We start from the raw sequence: 20,898 nt of genomic DNA on the forward strand, positions 1-20,898 counted from the left end.
CTTCTGCTGTTCATCTGCCTGGTGTAAGGAGACCACCTGAACTCTGGACTCTTGTGTGAACTTCGGGGGGATTTCACCAGGTTTGTTTTAGTCACGTTTGGGGGGTATTGTGTGTTGCTGTTTTCATCTTTGTGTCTTTCTTTGCTAAAATTGTCTTGTAATTGTTGAGAGTTGATTATGTTTAAAGGGGGGCATACGGTGGGGTGCTTCCGAGGTATTGGCCGATCCTTATGTTAGCCACCTTACAGTTCAGCATATGGGGTCTAATTCTTTAAAGCTTCCTTTCTTGCATGCCAACATTTACATTTATTCACATTTGCTTTTACCTAAGAGAAGCCCACCCCCCCCACCGCATTGCATTTTTCACCCGCCTAAGTCTTTTGGTGTTGTGACCACCCAAAGGTAAAACAAGTCCCCTTGCATTGGCATGGAGCACCTGGTCCCAGTTTCATCACAGGCCCCAAAAGTGACCATTGGAGACTGGCACACTTGGGGTGGTCGGGGGGTGTAACCAGGAGGGGGTCTGCCGCTCTGCTGTGCTGCTTTTTCTGTCGTCTCTTCGAGTTGCTCATTTTATTTACTACGACTCGAAGCTTTCCAGAATGTTAAACCTGCCATTTCAGCCTGAGCGCTGATTGGTGTTTGGCCCTTTTAAGTTTAAGTCAGCCTGGCGATGTTTGAATTGCATTGGCATGAACAATGAAGTGGCAGTGAGGGTGCTGTGTTAGCAGAACACTGAGAGACTGGAGGTGCCCGCTCTGTGATGTGCGCCCCAGCTGGGATGGTGTGGGGCTTGGTGACCTGTGAGGGTCCGTGGGCGATTTTGAGGCCCCCATCTCGACTTGCTGTGGCTTTTCTTATCTGTGTGTTCCTTCTTAAAAGTGAAACGTGCCGGTGGGCCGTGCCCCTTCTCTGCTCCTGTTTGAGGGTCTTGTTTCTCGTCGTGCTGTATTGGCAGTCAAGTCGGTGACTTTTCCTCGTTGGATCCTATAAACAATTAGTAAGTGGGGTGCCCACCAGCTGGGCCCAATGCCACCCAGAAGACTGGTGTGAATGACGCGAGTGCCAGAATGTTGACTGTGACCAGCAGCGCCCAAGTATTTATATGTGGAAGCAAATCCAATGCCTCGATTTCTGTAAGGAGGAACAGCCAGGCGGACCCTGGACAATCCATTTGACGCCCACCGTTTGCACTTCCTGTCCTGGAGAATTTGAATTTAGGGACCCAACAGCCAAAACTGAGATTGGCATTAAAATGGCAGAGCACAAAAGTATACTGGGCACCTGAGAAGCAGGGTCCATGATAACAAGTCAGAGTGGCATTGATCGAGTCAGACGTCATTGGTCACATCGGGGGGGGGGGGACACGCAGGGTACCACATGTAGTGTCACGCTTAGTGGCTCAGCCCCAGTGATGGTGTCATTAAGAAGAAGAAACAGACAATGACCAGAATACACAATAGAAAGAAATAAGAACTAAATAAATAACTTCTCATAGGTGTGCTAACAATATGGCATCGCGTAGCTCCAGGCGCTGTCCTCGTTCAAGATGTTGGGTGGGCTGTGGTCAGAAGCCCCTCCTCGCCCTGGCGTTTACCTGACCGGGGATGGCTGGGATCTCCGATGGCTTTCTTTGCCTGGCCCGCCATCATGTGGTGCCAATGTCCTCGTGGTCGCAGTGACGCCCCATACCGTCAGGGTTGGCACCTCTGCTCTTTTGTTAAGATGTGATTTTAATCCCTGAGAGGAAGTGATGTGATCACATGACCTTTGGGGGTCAAAGTGCAGGGTCAGCCAGCACACCCGGAACAATTTTCAGGTTAAGGACCCAATGATGTGTGACAGGGTGTTGTGTGACGGTCCTGTGACCCCCCCGCTTCATTCCTCCGTCATCCATACGCTGTCTGGAGTTGGGTGGTTGCAGTGCGCTGGGGGTCGTCCATCCTGGAAGCATCAGGCACAAAGGAGTGTGGGAATGGAGATGCCAGTCATGTTCTACTCAAATGATGGGTAAAGCTCGCAGCAGACCGCGCAGATGAAAACAGCCAATGAGCTAATGGCGTAATTAGTCACATGTTGTTCTCCGTGGCATTGTTGGTGCAGCTCCAGCTCTCTCTGGTCTTGAGTCACAAATCAATGGCATGAAGGGTCCTCTACATGAACGTGCAAGATCAACGCACTGTTTAGTAACCGTAATCGGGTGCCTCGGATTCTGACTGTGCCAATTGGCAGGCGTCTTTACAGGTTCTTGAGCGGTGCCAGCCTGTCTGAATGTGGTGGCTCCTGGTTTGCCGTCTGTTTTTTGTGATCGTCACGTGAAGGTCAGTGGTCACTTTGATTTGATTGTCTCTTTGACTGTCTCCGCCCTGTGAGCTGCTTTCATTTGTGCCAGTTGTTAAGGCTTTGGTCTTCAGACACTGAGGCTGTGGGTGACACTGGGTGACCCTTGGTAGGTCACGTCACCTGCCTGGGCTCCAAAAGAAACGGACCCCATTGTATCTGAAACTTTTGTGAGTCCAATATAAGAAGTGTCAGTGAAGAAGGTGCGCACACACCATGGCAGATGCTTGGCATTAGACACTCTGCTGAGCCCCTCTGCAGGCTCTGTTTTGTGTTGTCTGCTCTCAGCGTTACTTCCATGAGCCGACGGGTAGCTGCACGTCCCCGGCTGGCGTGAGATGACGTCACTGGCAGCCCCTCCCGTTCCAGGGGGCCTACTCTCCAGTAAGTTGGGTGGACTACCAAGTCTAACACTTGTATGTAAAATGGTGGGCACCAGAGAGCACAATGCCAGAAACCACAAATGGTACCATGAGAAGAGCCCACCTGCGGGGGTCTTCACGTGTTCTGTAGTTCCCGGTGGTCTTGATTTGGCCTTTTGAAGATGTTTTAGTGTGAAATTGAAAACTGATCTCTGCAACGCGAACTAAATTAAAAACGGGAAAAGAACGGATGGCATCAGCAGTCACCCCCCAGTCCTCACTGGTGCAGCCCGTTTGGTTTTAGAAGTCCCATCATCAGTTCAATGGAGGTCACCGGTCTGGGCTTTCAGTTGATTGTATCTGGAGTCCGTATGGTGGTCTCACCTATACAACGAGCGACTTCATGAAGGGCATAAGTCCGAGTATGGAGTTTGGCGTGAGAAACGTCTGTGAATGTGCCAGATGAACAAAAACCCTCGTCAAAGGCATCGGGATGGGACTCGAGTGGTGGTGTGCCAGGCCAGGCCTCCAGTCCAGGGTGCTAAGAGCGGATTTGAATTGTGAAATATACACTCAGCGGCCACTTTATGTGGTACACCTCGTTAGTAGCGCCTCGGACCCCCTTTTTGCCTTCAGAACTGCCGTAATTCTTCATGGCGTAGATTCAACAAGATGCTGGAAACATCCCTTGAGGATTCTGGTCCATGTTGACATGATAGCATCACGCAGTTGCTTCACATTTGTCAGATGGCGAGCTTTGTTGGGCTGAATGGCCCGTTCTTGTCTAGATTGTTCTCACATGATGTGAATCTCGCGTCCCACCACATCCCCGAGGTGCTCTACTGGATTGAGATTTGGTGACAGTGGAGGCCATTTGAGTTCAGTGAACTCCTAGTCCTGTTCAAGAAACCAGTGGGAGATGATCAAGTTGAAGGAGCCATCAGAAGATGGGCACATTGCGGTCATAAAGGGATGGACTACAATACTCAGGTAGACTTGTGGCATTTAAACGATGCCCAGTTGGTACTAAGGGGACCAAAGTGTCCCAAGAAAATAAGCCATACACCATTAGACCACCAGTTGATACAAGGCAGGATGGAGCCCTGCTGTCATGTTGTTGACCCCACCATCTGAATGTCTTTAGGTGAGCCCCATGTGTGAATTATTGCCTGCTCTTAGTTGACAGGAGTGACACCCGCTGTGGTCACCTGCTGCTGTAGCCCCCCATCTGCTTCGAGGTTTGACGTGCTGTGCGTTCAGAGCTGCTCCTGTTGAGTTCCTGTTGCCTTTCCGTCAGCTTGGACCACTCTGGCCGTTCTCCTCTGACATCAACAGAGAACTGCCACTCACTTCTTGGATTTTCTCCCTTCTTTCGGACCCTTCTCTGTAAAAACCCCCAGAGATGGCACTGCGTGAAAATCCCAGCAGTTTCTGAAATGCTCAGAGCAGCCCGTCTGGCAGCGCCAACAGCCATGCCACGTTCAAAGTCACTTCAGTCCCTTTTCTTTGCCATTCTGATGCTCGGTTTAAACTTCAGCAGGTGGTCAAGGTTGACAAGTTCTGCAGGCCGAAATGCTGCCGTGTGATTGGCTGATTTGATGATTGCGTTCGCAGGCAGTCAAAAGCGGTGTACCTAATAAAGTGGCCGTTGTGTGTGTGTTTCTATGTAATGACGATTTTATAAAACTCGGCCACATCAACACTCCGATGTGAAACTGTCCTTAAAAATGCACTCCGTGTGTCTGCAAAAGAAGCCAAATTTGTAGTCAAAGTAAAACTGAAATGTGATCCTAGGAATTCCAAGAAGACGAGGATATGAAGTGCTGCCCTCCCGCCCCGCGTATCACAGAGTCACGTGAGCCTTAGACACGAAACCACAAGCAGCTGACACTCTTTAGAAGGGGCTCCTGGGAAAAGAGGCGCCATGTGTGTAGAACAGAGTGACGTGACGAGAACGGCTCCGCAGTCTTCAAGGAATGCTGGCATGAACTCACACAGGCGGCGCCTGAAACCCCCCCCATTCCGCGTGTGTGTCTTGTGCAGCCGCCGCAGCTGAAGGTTTGTTCAGTGTTAGGTGGGCAACCAAATGACCAAGGCTGGCTAAACCTCCAGGACACAAAACCGGTGGCCATCAGTGGCACAGCCTGCTCTCAAAATAAGGAGACTGCACTTGTGATGTCCCCATCTGTCTGCTCTGCTCTGCCCTTTGTCCCCGGCCTCTTTGGCCCCTTTATGGCACCTCCAGGAGGAGGCGTCCTTATGCTCTCCTGGACACAATGCAGCCACATGCACTGCCACTACTCCTGTGCTCTCCAGGCCACCATTAGTTATTATTGTCACCTGTGAATGTTCCAATAAAGCCATCACTGTGTCCCCGTGAACAGTCCCTTCACCTGCTGCCGACTCTCCATGGCCACCTGTTGGTCACAGCTGGGAGCCACACAGGAAGTGTCCAGTGCCATCCGGTCTGATTGGCGGTCTTTGAGGCTGTTGGAGACCCTCGGGCTTGAATATCTGGGTGGAAATCCCATTGAAGGTCCTCAGAGTGACTTGATGTGTATCATGTGAGCTGGCAGTGGTGCCGCGTGGCTGCTCTGTTTCAGATCCAGGATGGTGGGGTCTGTGTCGTCAAGCAGAGAGTTGTGGGCACCGTAGTTTGGTAAATTGATGGGTGCAGCTGCTGGGGGGTGGTTTTTTTTTTTTTTTTAACCGACTTATCCACTTGCCCAGTTTGAAATGCCAACTGGAAGAATGGCACTTCCCTTGCTAAGGAAACCGCCGGAGCAGTGGAGTGCAGTTTACCTGCTGCCCTTACCTGTTGATCGTTGCTCTTCTTCTGGAGATGCTTCACCTCATGACTTCAGACCAGTGGCCCTCCTAAAGACCTCCGAGAGGCTGGCCCTGGACACCATGAGTCCTGTCGTGGTAGACCACCCACTGCAGTTTGCCTGTCAGACATAGATTAGAGTGGAAGATGCTGTCTGCTCCACAAGGCTGGACAAAGGTGGGCTCCCTGTGAAGAGGATGCTTTTGATTTCTCCAGTAGCCATCAGTGTTAAGGGGTACACGGGTGGAGGAGCCCACGGTGTCGTTAGAACATCAGAACAGGCTGCTCGGCCCACCAAAGCTTGCCGGTCCTGTCCACTTGACTCCTCCAAAGCAACATCAAGTTGAGTCCTAAAGGACCCTAAAGTCGTCCACCACACTACTTGGTCTCTTATTCCACGCATCTGTGATCCTAATGGTTGTGTGTAATTCACCCTTCATGAGCTTCCAGCAGTGTCCCCGTGTTGTTCTTGTTGAATCCATTTGGATGATGGGGGGTGTCTACCTGGTGGGACTCAACAGTCCTTGAGTTTGAGGGGCACCGTCACCTCAGACTAGAAACATTACGCCAGGTCGTGTCTCTTTGGGAAATGCTCTTGGTTCTGCACCAATGGGGGGTGGGTGAGGCAGAGGAGCTGGGGGTCCACCGTAGAACTGTCTGCAGCTTCACATTGGCAAAACCACTGAACTGGTTATGGACTTTCACCCCACCAAAGAGCTCCTATGCCAGGTTAGGGTTAAGTCGGGTTTGTGTGGAGGTGGTGCACTGCTACAGGTACTTGGGGGGGTCCACATTAAGGACCGGTTGGACTGATCTCGTAACATGGAGGGACTAGAGAAGAAACTGCAGGGCGGGCTCTTGAGGTGGCTGTGGTGGTGACAGCTCTGATAGTCAATCTGTGGTGTGCTGGGCTGGTAACATCACTAAAAAGAAGGGCTCATCCAATCGTCAAGCTGGTTACGATGGCACACTTGGCTATGGGACGCCTTCTGGACCCGCTGGCGCTGCTGATGGTGGTGGTGGTGGTGGTGGTGGTGAAGGAGAGATTGAAGATGAACTGATGGCCATTCTGAAGAATGCGGCACATCTTCTCCTGAGGACCCTCGGCCAGCAAGTTCTTCAGTAGACGTGTTTAGGAGACGCTGGCCACTGTGGCTCCTTTATAGCGCCTCACAGGGACTTGAGCCGAGAAGATGGCATCTCCTCCTTTTTTTTTCTTTTTTTTTTTTTTTTTTTTTGCTTGTGTGTGTGTGAGGGGGTTCTGTTGTTTTGTTATAATATTGTCCCCCTTGGGACAAATGAAGTTCCATCCATCCATCTTTGCTTCTGTGATTTCTCTTTGTGACCCCCCATCATCCTGATCGACACTGGGCTCAGCTGGGCCCTGTTGGCACCGTTTTTGCTCTTGTAAATATTTTGTGTGTTTTCCCCGTCATCCTCGACTACACTACTTGGATGCTTTTCGTTTCATTTCACTATCAGGATAACCTTGGCATTAGAATTGTGTTCGCCTTTCTTCAGCTTGGCACTTTACAGTTACGCGGATCTGTTTGGAGCCTCTGCCCCTAAAATGTTGGGGGTCCGTTCATAGCTGACACCTCCTGGTGGTGGAGAAACCTTTGAATTGTCAGTCAGGGTTTGTTTGCTCTCGGATTGACACCTCGGAGGTTTGGTGGTCACCGATGTTCAACCTTAGCACAGCGGACTTTTATATTTGATCACATTTGGTCCTCCACCTTCGTGGCACTGAGTATGTGCCCACCTCGGACTCTCGTCGGACCCCATCTGAAGTTCTGAAGCTTTTTATGCTTTCACTGCAGTGGTGGCTCATGTGTTGTTTGAAATGCTCTGTTGGGTGAGGGAGGAGTAAAGGGTGTCACTGGTGGCTGTGCCTAAAGGGTTAAATAGGCCACCAAAGGGTTACTGGGCGAGTGTTAGCGCAGCTCAAAGTCCCGCTGAGTCACTGGCTGGCTGTCACTTAGTAAACACCGAGTACGATGTCCCGATCTCAGACACCACACCTTGAGAGCCAGAGCTGTGCCAGCCAAGACCCTGGCTAGGTTATGGACTGCTTCTTTGCCCGCATTCCCGAGACGGTGAGTGTTCTTGACGGTACCCCAGGGTGGGTGAGGCTGGTCAGACTGCCCGTTGGCACCAGACACCTGCCAGGGAGCTCCTCATTGAGCATGTTGTGCCAGTAGTCCACTCGGATCATACGTTGTGCCAGACTGGGGCGGGGTGAGGTGGAGGCACTCGTGGTGTCCCTTGTAGATGTAAGGCACTACATGAAATGAAGGGTCACTGACTCAGACTGGAGTTTGATCCTGTCCCCAGATCATGAAGTGCACTGCTTCTGGCTTGCCGTGGTCCGCACTCCCCTGTCTTGGTGGCGCCAGCTTTGCATACGCCCGCTGTCTTAATCCGTCTCGTTCAAACTGAGCTCATTGCCTAATGACATGTCGGGGCGGGCCGAGGGCATGAGGTGGGGGGGGGGGAGGTTCACCGCTCACCTGGCGGCTTTGTGTTCCTCTCTTTGTCTTTTTCTGTTTCTGTGTGAATGGATTCTCTAAAAGGGGCAGCTGCAGCCTCGGGTCAGACGTAGTGAGAGGACCACCGGGGTCACTTTGGCAGCACAGTCAGTTCTTATAAGCAGGGGCCATCACGGTGCCCTTTCATTCTGATCTAGAGCGCTCCCTAGAGGTTGCACCTTGCCATGTCGTCTTTTTGTATCAGAATGTTGTGTTTGCTTCTTCCTCCCAAACTGTGGACAGAGCTGCTGTGCCACCGTCACAGTGTTAACTTCTTGGGCCCACCATTTAATTGTGATGCCAGTCTTCTTCTGAGCCACTTAAGATGATGGTCTAGTCGGGCCCAGCGGCTCATCGGCCACTGATCGCAGAGTCGAGAAGGGGGGGGGCCAGGCCTTCCTGGACACCAGCAGGTTGAGGGGCTGTTGCTGCTGTATGGACGCTGGCCTCCCGCGACCCCCTGTTGCTTGAGGTCATTTGTCCCCTGCTGTTCCTTGGATGCCATTTGTCCCGTTCCACCCTTTCTGTTTCTGTCATCCTCTCCATTCATTATCCTGCTGGCACCGATTCCCTTGAGGTCCTAATGTGCTCCTCAGTGCCCGGCTGTGTTTGCTGGAATGCATCGGTTCCTGTGTCCGTGACCCCTGAGGTCTCTGTGTAATAGTGGGGGTGCAGATCGCCCCAAACACCCGCGGGGGGCTTCTTTTTCAAATGCCTTGTGACATGCAGGTCATCTCATCTCATCTCATGTGCTCTACTGGGGCTAATGACATGTGGTGTGGCTCCCCGATGAGTGCAGCCCCCTTTCCGATGCCATGCGGGGCATTGCTGGTGAGCTCCAAGAGGGTCTCTGTGCCCCCACGTGCAGCTTTGCTGGCCGCTTCTCTAGTGCTGCGTGGGGATTTCTGATCCTGCGACTCTCGCGGCTGCCACCACATTAGCTGCTCGTTCCGCTCGGGCATTGTGTGACAAACCACAGGTGGCTGACCCCCCAGCTGTCTCCTGTTTGACACCCTGGCGCCCCCCGCTGTGCTCGAAACAGCTGTGTCCTGCTTGCTGCTTGTGTTGTGTTTTTGAAAACAAACGCGTGGCCCCCAAACCTCTCCTAAAATAGCACCGGAAGTGCCGGCGCCTGCTGTCGACTCCATCTCCTCCACAGCTGCCACCTTCCTTTTTCGCCCCCACCCTCCTTCTGAGAGGCCTGGTAAAGCGAGGGGTTTCTGACAGGCGGGCAGTTTTGTTTTTTTTTTTTTGCTCTTTACAGCGCCTTTCTGGCTCTTCTGCTCCACGTCTTGCTTGCGAGCCCGTGATTGGTGCCAGAGTCCACAGGAATTCTGGGATGCACCACAGCCGTGTCTTGTTTATGGAAGCTTTTGAACTGCCAGCGTGGCATCTCCCGTCTCGTGGTCGCTTTGAGGGGTCTGCACGCTTTTTCCCCGTTTCCAGACGGCCCCTCTTGAAGTGGGCACCTCAGTGGCGCACGCGGCCTTTCTTTGTTTTACGTATGTAGCACTTCTGCCAGGCAGTTTGCATTTCAGTGAAATGGGCAGGTAGTGAGTGGTAATGGAGTAGTGGGCTTGGACGCCAGCCTGTGGAGGGACCCCTTTACATTGTGATGGGTGGTGGGGGGGGTGGGTTTCTTGTCTGTGTTAGACTTGGTAGGCCAGCAGCAGGCTTGTGTCTGCCATCCAGCCAGGGAGGACAGGGTGGGTCACTAATAAACTGAGCTGCAGGATCCACCTGTGCTCTGCTGCTTGTGCCACCCATTGTGCCCTTTAAACTTCTGCTCTCGAGGCCTTGCAGTGGGTAAGGAGCTTGACTTGACGTTGGCTTCGTGTGTTCTGTAAAAACGTTTTGTAAAATTCTAATAAACGAGTCAAGTGAGCCGGGACCCCAAAGGAGAGTCTTTGGTGGCCCCCCGGGAGGCAACATGTCCAGTTTGCTCATGGCTGGGGGGCAGCCTGACCTTTGGCCTTGGTGCTAATGGCAGAGGGGTGGGTCCTGCAGCCCAGTGACGTGTGGCTCCCCTAGCAGCGGCTTGCAAGTGTCAACCAGATGTGACTGTGCCCTGTCTGCCACTCACACGCCTTGCTGGAATTTCCCAGCTTCCTGGATGCCGTAGGCCTTAGAGCGGCATTAGCTGGGCATCGGAGATGGCGTGTCTTCTGGGAGCTTCACGAGCCTCTCTCTTTGTTTAATTGGAACGGTCTGGGGAGGAGGCCGCTTGGGGGCTTTGAAAATGATGTAGCAGTTGATGGATCACAGGGACCCCCCCTCCTGACACCCCCCCCAAAGCCAGTGCAGCTGTGGGGGGCAGCGGCTTTGGGCTTTATTGCCCGTTTCCTGTGCTCTCCACTAATGAGATGGCACGCTGTTCTTAAAGTGCAGGGGATGGCAGACACCGCTTTGGGGTTCAGACCACCCTGATGTTAACAGAGTTAGGGGGCACCGTGCCCTCCCTTATCTCTTCAGACTTTGCGGCTCATAGGCTTCATTACTGGGTGAAACTGGGAATTTCCAGCGGAGTCTGGATGATCTTTTTCTTTAAGGCATTTTCCATGTGTTTTATACACAGGGCTGTGAAAAAGTAACGGCCCCCTCCAGATATCCTGTTTTTGCACATTTTACACAATGAATGGCCTCAGGCCATCAGAGTGGGCACACAGTACCATTTTAAATTGGGAATTCCTTTATTCAAGCAGTACAGATACCCAGCACCACCATGTAAAAAAGTAGCTGCCCCCCAACCCAACCCCATTCCAATGTACAGCCTGTGGCTGTGGGGCAGGTCAGATTTAATGATCACATCGCCAGACCATGGAGGTCGTAGTTCATGTCCTGTTTAACGACTCGGTGCTCGCTCGCCCCCTTTAGTGACCACCGGAGCTCTACGAAGGGTTAAACGCTACGCAGTCTCGGCCCCCCATACCGCACTCTGTGGAGTTCCTTAAAACTGGAGACATCAGACAGACGATCCCCTCTCCTGTTCGTGAGGTGTGCCAGGCACTCAAGGTCCTAAATCTGCGTCGTTGCCCAGGTGAGTGTTCATTGGCTGTAGGCCCATCCCCGGTCACTGGGTATGTCACGTTAGGTGAGCGTGGAGCTGTCTCGCTAAGATTATGGACCAGAGGGCTACGAATGACAGTCGCAGTGGCCTTGAATGTCACAGCTGAGTGGCTCCCGTCTTTGACGTTGCTGAGCCCGTTCAGACAGCGGTACGTCTGAGTGTCACTCCTGTGTCACACCCGATTTGGGTCCCTCACATCCAGTCCTCTGGATCTGCGCCACTCGTGCCCTTAAAGTGACGACATTTTATACCTGCTGACTTGTCTGCTCCTCCATATGTCCTCATTGACCCGATTAGGGCGTCCACAACACCCAGACAGGAACACACTTGTGCAAACTCCAGGGCCGCTGAGGTGTGGGGGGCACTGATGGCCAGTCTGCCTGACTCGAGAAGGGGGGGGGGGCGGGGCCTTCCTGGTCACCAGCGGGTTGAGGGTCTTGTGTTTATATTGCATGGCGGCCAGTGTGAAGATACAAGGCAGTCAGGGTGGTCACCTTGTTGCACGTCTGTTAATGTCCCTTGGGGTCAGAGAGTGGCCCGGTGACCCAAGCCTCGTCTCCGTCAATCTTTACGCCACACTGCCATCCGCTTCCAGTTGTCCCTCCCTCAGCTGGGAGTCTCACTGCTCTTTCTGCCTTCGTCACCTCAGGCTTGTTCTGCTTCCCTAAATGACAAAAGACCCTGTGTGGTGGGACAAAGGAAGCGGGTCAGCTTTGGAGCGACTGGCGAGTGAGTTTTAATGGTGGGCAGCGCACGCCTGCTGTGGTGGAGTGACGTGTGACTGAACTGCGTCACCTAAGTGTTTGAATGGGTGGGACCTCCGCTGAAGGGTTAGGATCGGTGACCGTGGATTTACAGGACCGGTAATCTGTTACTTACTTAACCCCACGTCGTGTGTAGTGATCGGCGAGAAAAATGTTGAGTCTCACGTTTTCAAGAAGAATGGAGAGGAGACAATTCACGGTAAAATGGGCCACATTGGATACCACCCTTGAGCAGCGGCACAGGAAATGAAAATATCCGTGGAACAAATCTTCAGTTACTTGTGTCAGTCAAGTGTCAGGTGTGCTCACAGCGTCCCTGACGTGTGCATCTCCCGGGGTCCTCACTGTCCTGTGCACCTTGTCAATGGCCTGATGCTGAAACTTCCACCTTGCAGCTCATGAAGTCGGTGCTGTGGCCACTAGAGGGCGGCACTTCAATGAGAAGACACTCAGGGGTCTGCGGGGTCCTCACTGTGCCAGGTATAAACTAAAGTGACGTTTGCTGTGCTAGTAAACACACCACGTGCTGCCACTCTCTGGCGCCCCCTGTGACCTCAGAAGGTACTTTCATCTAGAGTGGTCTGCAGTATGTGTAGACCACCGAGACGCTGGGTCACTTGCCTCCTTTCCTTTTCAGTCTGGCATGACCTTTGACCCGATTGTGTATGTGTTTGTGTGTGTGTGTGTGTGTGTGTGTGTGTGGCTATGGAGTACGTACTGTATGTGTGTGTGTGTGTGTGTGTGTCTGTTTCTATACATTACGTGTGTGTCACAAAATTCAAGTCACTGCCAGGTGAACTGAACAACATCGACCATCTCCTTACGATGGCACCGGTCAAGGGGTGGCATATATAAGGCAGCAAGTGACCAGTCAGTTCTTAAAGGCGATGTCTTAGAAACGCATGTGATGTGAGGACCTGAGTGACGCTGAACAGAGTCAGAGCACCTCCTGGTGTGCAGTGGTCTGAGTCTACCAAAGTGGTCCAAGGGATCACAGCTGGTGAACCGGCGCCAGGGTCGTGGGCGGCCGAGGCTCACTGATGTGAATGACGAGCGAAGGCCAACCCCACTAGCTGAGTCGCACAGAAGAGCTACTGAAGTACAAATTACTGGCCATGAAGGAGAGGTGTCACCACACAGTGTGTAGCCACAGATGGGCCACAGTGACCCTGCTGCCCCCCAAGTGCCCACAGTGGGCATGTGAGCGTCAGAGCTGGACCAAAGAGCAGTGCAAGACAAGGTGGCCTGCTCTGGTGAGTTGCGTTTTCTTTCAGGTCACGTGGGGGGGTGTATGTGTGTGTCATTTACCTGGTGAAGAGGTGGCAGCAGGTTGCATCATGGGAAGGAGGCAGTGCAGTGTGCTGCTGGGAAATGTTGGATGTGGATGTCACTTTGACAAACCCCACCCAACTGAAGATCTCTGTAGACCACGTTCACTCCGTCACGGCACTGGCATTCCCTGATGGCAGAGCAGGGCACGGCGCCCTGCCACACTGCAGGCATTGATCAGGAAAGTTTGAGGGGAGCGTGATGAAGAGTTTGGGGTGATGGCTGGTAGTGGCGTATCTGTGCGATGAGCTGGGAACACAAGTCCAGTCCAGTCCAGGATCTGCTGCTCACAGCACAGGACACCTGCGGGGGTCTTGAGGGGTCCGCACCTCGGCACAATGTGAGGGAGGGGGATGTTAATGTGGGGGCCAGTCGGTGTATATGCAGACATGTGTACCAACTGAGTGTAAAGGCGATTGCAGAAGTGATACAGTTAGAGGTGACAATATTTTCCACGTGTCACAGCAGTGTGACTGAATGCTCGACTGTTATAAATAACCGCCACTCCGCTGTGACTCATTTACACAAGAAGTGGACACCTGCTGCCATATTCATGCATAGGGTGGCATCAACTTGATAATGACTAAGCCGGTGCTTCCCAAATGGTGAGTTGTCACCAGTGGTTGCCATCATTGGTTCGCGCAAGTCAGGGGTTCTCAACCTGAGGTCCGTGGACTCTTAGGGGCTCCATGGATGGTTGTCAGGGGGTCCGTGGGGGTCAGATGAAAATGAACATTCACACTACGGCCCGGTACTGTTGATTTAGATGTTGATGTTGTAGATTTGATTTCCTAATTCTGATGAGTGGCGTCTTTAAAGTTGACTGACCCTTGGTGTGTGTTGTGTGTGAGAGAGACGATTAATGAAGTGCGTTCAGTTCACTGCACACAGAGTTGTAATATTTCTGAGGAAGTGGGTCCACAGCTTTCATCAGATTCTTAAAGGGGGCCGTGACTCAAAAAAAGGTCTCCAGCACTGTGTGATTTGTTTCCCTGTGTGTGTGTGAACTCGTCTCACCAAGGGGGCTGCTAGTGGACCCTCAATGAGTTTCAAGAAGGCCGTGGTGGGCTGAATGCTTTAACGTTAGCCACGTGGAGCAGAGCCGATGAAAAACAAACCTCACAGGGGACTTCAAGGGCCAGAAAACACAGAAGACCCCGTGAGATGATAATAATAATAATAATAGAAGATTGGGTTACCACAGCTGGCGTCTGCCATTTCTAGAGCGCTGTGACCTCCTCTGCTGCAGTCCCCTTACCCAGCGATCACAGGACGCCACACGGGTATCAGTTGTCCAAAGACCACCAAGCCAAGCTGTCAACGCTCTCAGTCCAAAAGTGGTGCCAATGGGTGGTGACCTCGACCCATCGGGGTGATGCCTTCAGCCGAACTCCACGCTGGACTATGTGACCCAAGTCACCTGGCGTGACCCGACAAATGCGCGATAATTAGTAATAATAATAATACATTTTATTTATATAGCGCCTTTCCCATGCTCAAGGCACTTACAGAATATAATAAAGAACGGAAGCATATACAGTATATAGCATTGTACAAACCAGATAAATAAATAAAGAAGATTAAGACAGTGAATTCTGAAAAAAAAAAAAAATTTCTCGGTTTTGTCGTCGCGCATTTGTCCATCGTGCGTTTGTCGGTGAACCATCACCTGGGATTTTGTTCTTCATGTTTTTTTTTTTCCATGTGTTCATGGGCACATCTCTCTCACACGTTGAAGGAGGTGCCCCTTGGTGTGGCACTTGTAGATGGTGCAGCACACATCTCCTGCTGGTAGGCCGTGTTCTTCTAGTCATGAAGTACCTTCTCCTCCCAAAGCGCCTTCGATTGTGTGTAGCTCTGCCTGTCCCTGTCACGTCTGCCCTTCCTGCTGTTGCTCATCAGCCAGAACTTAAAGATGCAGGTGAAGACCACCACACAATTAGACCTTCACTATGGGGGGGGGGGACGCCAGCACTTGCGTGGCTCCGCTTCAAAGCCACCCAATCTGAACTGTCACATGTAAGCAGAGGTCCAGTGAGTCTCTTCTGTCACTACAGTGCGTCATGTGGTGACGTTGACTTGCTTCTCCCATCAATCATTACAGCCAATCAGAGGTGACACGACGGCCATAAGCTGTCATCATCCTTGTGACAGCTGCAGTGGGACAGGTGGGGAAGTTTGTGTGGTTAGACTTTGCTGGGAGCCCGTGCCAGGCTGCAGTCCAAGAAGTTCCTGATGTCGTCTGCCCAAGGGTGCCACCTTAGTGGAGGACTGTCCCTTCTGAGACCACCCTGCTAACTTGTGGTGTTTGCTTCATTTCAGGCCAAGCCTCCGCAGCAGTGACTCTCATCTATCAACCCAGTGACCCGTGACCTCACCCGTAGTCCAGGTAAGGTGAGGGCAGCGAGCCTGACCCCTTCTGGCGTTCTTTGGGTAGTGCAGGTGTTAAAGAAAGCAGCGGGCTGCCAAGTGTAGGAGGTGAGTGGCTAATTGTGTTTACTGCAGCACGCCAGCCTCGAGTCAAAATGACAGGTTTGTCACTGGGTGGAGGCTCTCCTGGCTGGCAGCAGGTGATTATCGCTGACTATTTCAGTCCACACATGCCCTAAATATCAGCCACCCGTGTCAAGGTGGGCATTTGGCCAGTTTAGAGTAATGCAGCAGTAATGCTGGCCCTTTGGTCTGCCACAAAGGTGGGGCAACAACTGGCAGCACAAGTTTAGCTTGAATACGGAGTGGGGGTGGGTGGAGTTTGCCAAGACTGCTCCTGGGTAGACACCCACAGACACAACTTGCCCACCATGCAATTGTCACAACTCCTAGAGGCCTGGATCTTTTGATGCCCATCGCCTTGTCTTTTATAGGACAAATGCAGCCATTTGTGGGCAGCATGTGAAGCCCTCCCATAGGCACAGATGGTGGCGCTGCCAGCACAGCCGGCTTTGATTACATTGTAGCTGCCAAGCATATGGTGATATTTGGGCATTGAAATGGGCCTGGCAGTTGTCATATGGCTATAACGTGATTAGTGCAAATTGTCTGGCAGCAGCTAAACGCTCTCCTGCCCCTCCTGTGCCCAGGTGACTTTCTTCTGATTAGCTCTTGATGCCCAGGCCCATGTCTGGCAAGCTTCTCGGTTTCCAGTGCCTCGCATGAATGAGGACCTTGGACGGTGGCCTTCGAGATCTTTTAACACCTGTGGCCTTGTGCCCACCGGCTGGTGGCTGCTGTGCACAGCGTTCTTGGTTGATGTTAGATGCCATGCCTTCCTGCCACTCTCTGTTCCGCACCTCATTTACCCTATGGACAAGGATTGAGGCAGGCTTACTGGGCTCATGTATTGAGGGCATACACATGGGGGCCGAACCCACAGTTTTGGCGTTTTTAAGGTTATCAGGTGGATGTCTCTGGGCATGAATGACTTCATAGCATTGGGCATCAGTTAATTTGACCCGCCGTCTCTGCACCAAGAACCCTCATGTTGACAAGAAGCTGCCATGTCTGTCCTCCTTGTGCGGTCTTCAGATGACAGGAGGCTGCAGGTGGCCTGTTGTAGTGGGGAGTCACAACGGTCTGCTGATGGCCCCCTGGGTTCAAGTGGTTCTTGGAGGGCTTTGTCACTTGTCTTGGGTTTGAATATTAGTGTCTCGTAGCTCAGGCTTAAGGGGCCTGCCAAATGTCCATATTAGCTTCAGTCATTGGTGGGGTACTGTGTCCTGCATGGGTGCCAGTCTGCTCTCGAGTGGTACTGGCACACTGTGGCACATTCCTGAAGGTGAGCTGTGATTTTTAGGGTCCTCCTTGACAGTGGGAAGAGTCCTCTTGCACTGGGACATTTGTCTGCAGGGGAGGAGGGCCTCATCCACGTGGCATGGCATCAGGATTCCTGACCTCAAGAAGGGTCTTAACATCTCGTGTTCTACATTCCCAGCATGCCTTTAGGTCTGAGTTTGTGTTGGCTTAACGTCCAGCATTCCCTGAGCCTTTCTATAGTGGCGAGTGTGTGATGTGCCAGTTACAATGTCCCCTGAGTGCCCAGCTCTGCTTGGACAGTGGCCTTCATACTCGGAGCCCGGCTTGCAGGTGCCATGTCTGTTTATTCCTCATATGTTTTAGCTCCCATTTGAGATGCGCACTCTTGACACGCCTTCCAAATTATTGTCAAATGGAAAGCAATGAAACTAAATGTTAAAGTGCAACAAAAGAGGGGCGTGATGATGACTTTGGTTGCCACATGAGGACCCTCACGGTTAGCATTGCAGCTTTCTAGAGCCTGGCCAGTGATTTGCTGATGACTGCCATATCTTCCCAAATTCCATCCTCGGCCCTGATGCCCGTCTCCTAAAGTAACCGAATGCTCAAGTTGAAGTCTTCAGCATGCAGCGGAGTGCCAACGGGCATGGGAGGAGGACTGGCCTGAAATCTGGGCAGGCCTTCTCCTGCCCCTCACCCTTTTAGCAGTTTGAGTCAGGTGTCACTTGCCAGTCCTGTTACAGTGAAGTGAAGGCAAAACAGGCATTGACAGGGCCACCTGATCTGAGAGGAGCTGGGCTCTTTGCCACGTGCACCCATTGGCACTTGAACAGCTGCTACCTCAGTAGTCCAGCTTTGTGGGGCCAGAAGAAGGGCATGTTGGTAAGTTCTCTGTGCCAGTCTATCTCCCTGTGATGTGGTGTTACTTTTCGATTTACTTGCGCATTCATTTGATCCCTCGCCCGCTACCTGATTGTCCACCAGGTGGCAAACCAGATTCTGAGGGCAAGTGATGACCGTCTCCTGCTGGTTTGTGCCCCAGTGTGCGCCTCTACCCGCTTGTGCTATGTGTTGTTATCAACTCACCCACTTGAGCGGGCCGCTGTCATACTTTGCAGCTTTACAGATGTCATCATCATCATCATCATCTTCCGCTCTCGCATATCTGCTCATGGTTGTGTGTGCCCTCCGTCACTGAGACAGAATAACCCTAACCCGATGCTTTGTCTGCAGATGGAGCAGCTGTCCGATGAAGAGCTTGACCATGGCGCTGAGGAGGACAGTGACAAGGAGGACCAGGATCTGGACAAGATGTTTGGGGCCTGGTTGGGGGAGCTGGACAAGCTGACACAGGTGAGTTCTGCAAAGGCACTTGCTGTTGTCACTGCCATTGGCTATCCTGTGTGTGTGTGTGTGTGTGTGTGTGTGTGTGTGTGTGTGTGATTGTTGTTCTCTGCACTTCCTTCATCTTCCTCCTTCTTGTCCCTCAGAGCCTTGATGATGGCAAGCCCGACCAGCTAAGGAAGTCCCCGCTCCGCCAGGAGACGAACCTGGCAAACTTCTCGTACCGCTTCTCAGTCTACAATCTCAATGGTGAGTGCCAGGGAGGCCGCTAGGATGAGAAGGGGTCACAATCTGGGCCCATTGGGGCGGATAGGGAGGTCCATTTGGAGTTAAGTGTGCAGATTTTAAATTGTCACCTAACTGGTGGAGAGTGGAGGATGTGAACTGATTTCCATGGGACAGCTCACTGCAGTGAGGGGTGAAATTGGCGTGAGGAATCAGAAATAATGCCCACCACTTTAGAACATTAGAGTCCTCTAGATGAGAACAGGCCATTCAGCCCAACAAAGCTCGCCAGTCCTGTCCACTTCACTCCTCCAGAATAACATCCAGTTGAGTTTTGAAAGTCCCTGAGGTCCTCCTGTCCACCTCACTACTTGGTCACTTATTCCAAGTTTCTGTCGTTCTTTGTGTAAAGAAAAACTTCCTGATGTTTGTGTGAAATTTACCTTCACAAGTCTCCAGCTGTGTCCCATTGTTCTTGATGAACTCATTTTAAAGTCACTGTCTCGTTCCACTGGACGAATTCCCTTCATCATTTTAAACACTTCAGTCAGTCAGGTCTCCTCTTCATCACTGTGAAGGCTCAGCTCTTTTCATCTTTCCTCATAACTCATCCCCTGTAGATCTCAGTCAGCCTAGTCGCTCTTCTCTGGATCTTCTCTAGTGCTGCTATGTCTGGTGAGACCCAAACTGCACCCAGGACTCCATTTGAGGCCTCACTAGCGTGTTATAAAGCTTGAGCAGAACCTCCTGGCACTTGTACTCCACACGTCAAGGCGCTATATAACCGGACATACTGTTAGCCTTCTAAATGGCTTCTGCCTGGAAGTCGATATCTTAGAGTCCACTATGACTCCTAAACCTTCTCATAAAGTGGACTCTTGATTTTCAGACCCCCCATTGTGTATTCAAACCTCACATTTTTACTTCCTATGTGTAATTCTTTACATTTACTAACATTAAATTTCATTGTCCACAAATCTGCCCAAGCCTGTCTGCTGTCCAAGTCCTTCTGTGATGATATAACGGATTCCAAATGATCTGCTAATCCACCTATTTTGGTATCATCTGCTAACTTAACCAGCTTGTTCCTTATATTCCTATCTAAATCATTTCTAGATAATAAAAGTAGCAGCTGCCCCCTGCTGGTCACCACTCTTAACATCTGCTCTGCTTCCTGTGTCTGAGCCAATTCTGCACCCACCTATACCCCACACCCTGAACTGCCACTGCTTGTAGTTTGATGCCCACCCTCTCATGTGGCACCTTATCAAATGCTTTCTGAAAGTCCTCATCAATAATCTCATCTGCTCCACTCTGGTCTTATCCTTTTGTTGCCTCCTCATAGAATTCCAGCAGGTTAGTAAAACCCCATGATGTCTGTCCCATCCTTGCCATGTGTTGCTCAATCTTATCCTTAATAATGCCTTCCATTAATTTTCCTGTGATGCCCGTTAAGCTTACTGGTTCTATAGTTGCTCTGATCTTTTTATATAATGGGAGGATATTTGCCATTTCCAGTCCTTTGGAATCTCTCCAGTGCACAGTGACTTCCTAAAAATATGTGAAGAGTTCCTAAAAATATGTCTCAAGGGTTTATATCTGTACTCGCTAGCCTCCTTAAGAACTCGAGGGTAAATATTATCTACTTGGTCTGTAAGTGCAGTCTAATTTCTGAGGTTTGGTTTTCCACCCCCTTCCTTTCCAGAAGCTCTTAGCCAGGGGGACACGGTGGACCTGGATGCTCTCATGGCGGACCTTTGCTCTATCGAGCAGGAGCTCAGCAGCATGGGCTCCAAGTCCAACAGCATCTCTAAGCAGGAGCAGAAAACGCATCACAAGCCAACTGCTGGGCGTCTGGGTGCTGCCAACAGCAGTAGCAGTGCCCGGGGGTCACCTTCCTCTTCGCTTCGTGGGCACCGGCCCATGCAATCCAACTTCTCCCTGGATGACATCACAGCCCAGCTGGAGCAGGCTTCGCTAAGCATGGATGAGGCGGCACGCCAGACTGGTTCGTCCCTGCCATTGCCCACAATGCATCACCGCCGGACGGGGTCAGCTGGCACCGTGAGTGACGCGGAGGTGCGGTCCATCAGCAATTCTTCTCGCTCGAGCATCAACTCGGCTACCTCCAGCATGGACTCGCTGGACATTGACAAAGTGCTTCGGGCGCAGGAGGTGGACATTCAGCCTCAGCCCTCCTCAGAGGTACGCATGTCCTTAAGGTGGTCCGGTTGTGAAGGGTTTTACTCGGCCAGGATGTGACATTGACCTGTGACGACAGCTTAGTGATCAGCCTGTGGGTGGGTTTGTGCTACAGCTGTGTCGTGAGGGAGTGAGCAGAGTGCCGTCTTGTTTCCCC

General features: G+C 51.8%; 1 protein-coding gene across 1 annotated transcript in view; it reads left to right on the forward strand.

The window, feature by feature from the left end:
- Window positions 1-20,898, forward strand: part of raph1a (Ras association (RalGDS/AF-6) and pleckstrin homology domains 1a) — an 82,665-nt gene that overhangs the window by 42,740 nt on the left and 19,027 nt on the right. The window contains 4 exon segments of the mRNA XM_028806124.2: window positions 15,540-15,606; window positions 18,204-18,323; window positions 18,461-18,563; window positions 20,245-20,744. Of these exon segments, the coding sequence (XP_028661957.2) occupies window positions 18,204-18,323; window positions 18,461-18,563; window positions 20,245-20,744 (723 nt within the window). The 5' untranslated portion in view covers window positions 15,540-15,606.

Source organism: Erpetoichthys calabaricus, chromosome 8 (genome assembly GCF_900747795.2).
Source record: "Erpetoichthys calabaricus chromosome 8, fErpCal1.3, whole genome shotgun sequence".
In the NCBI taxonomy this organism is placed as follows: domain Eukaryota; kingdom Metazoa; phylum Chordata; class Cladistia; order Polypteriformes; family Polypteridae; genus Erpetoichthys; species Erpetoichthys calabaricus.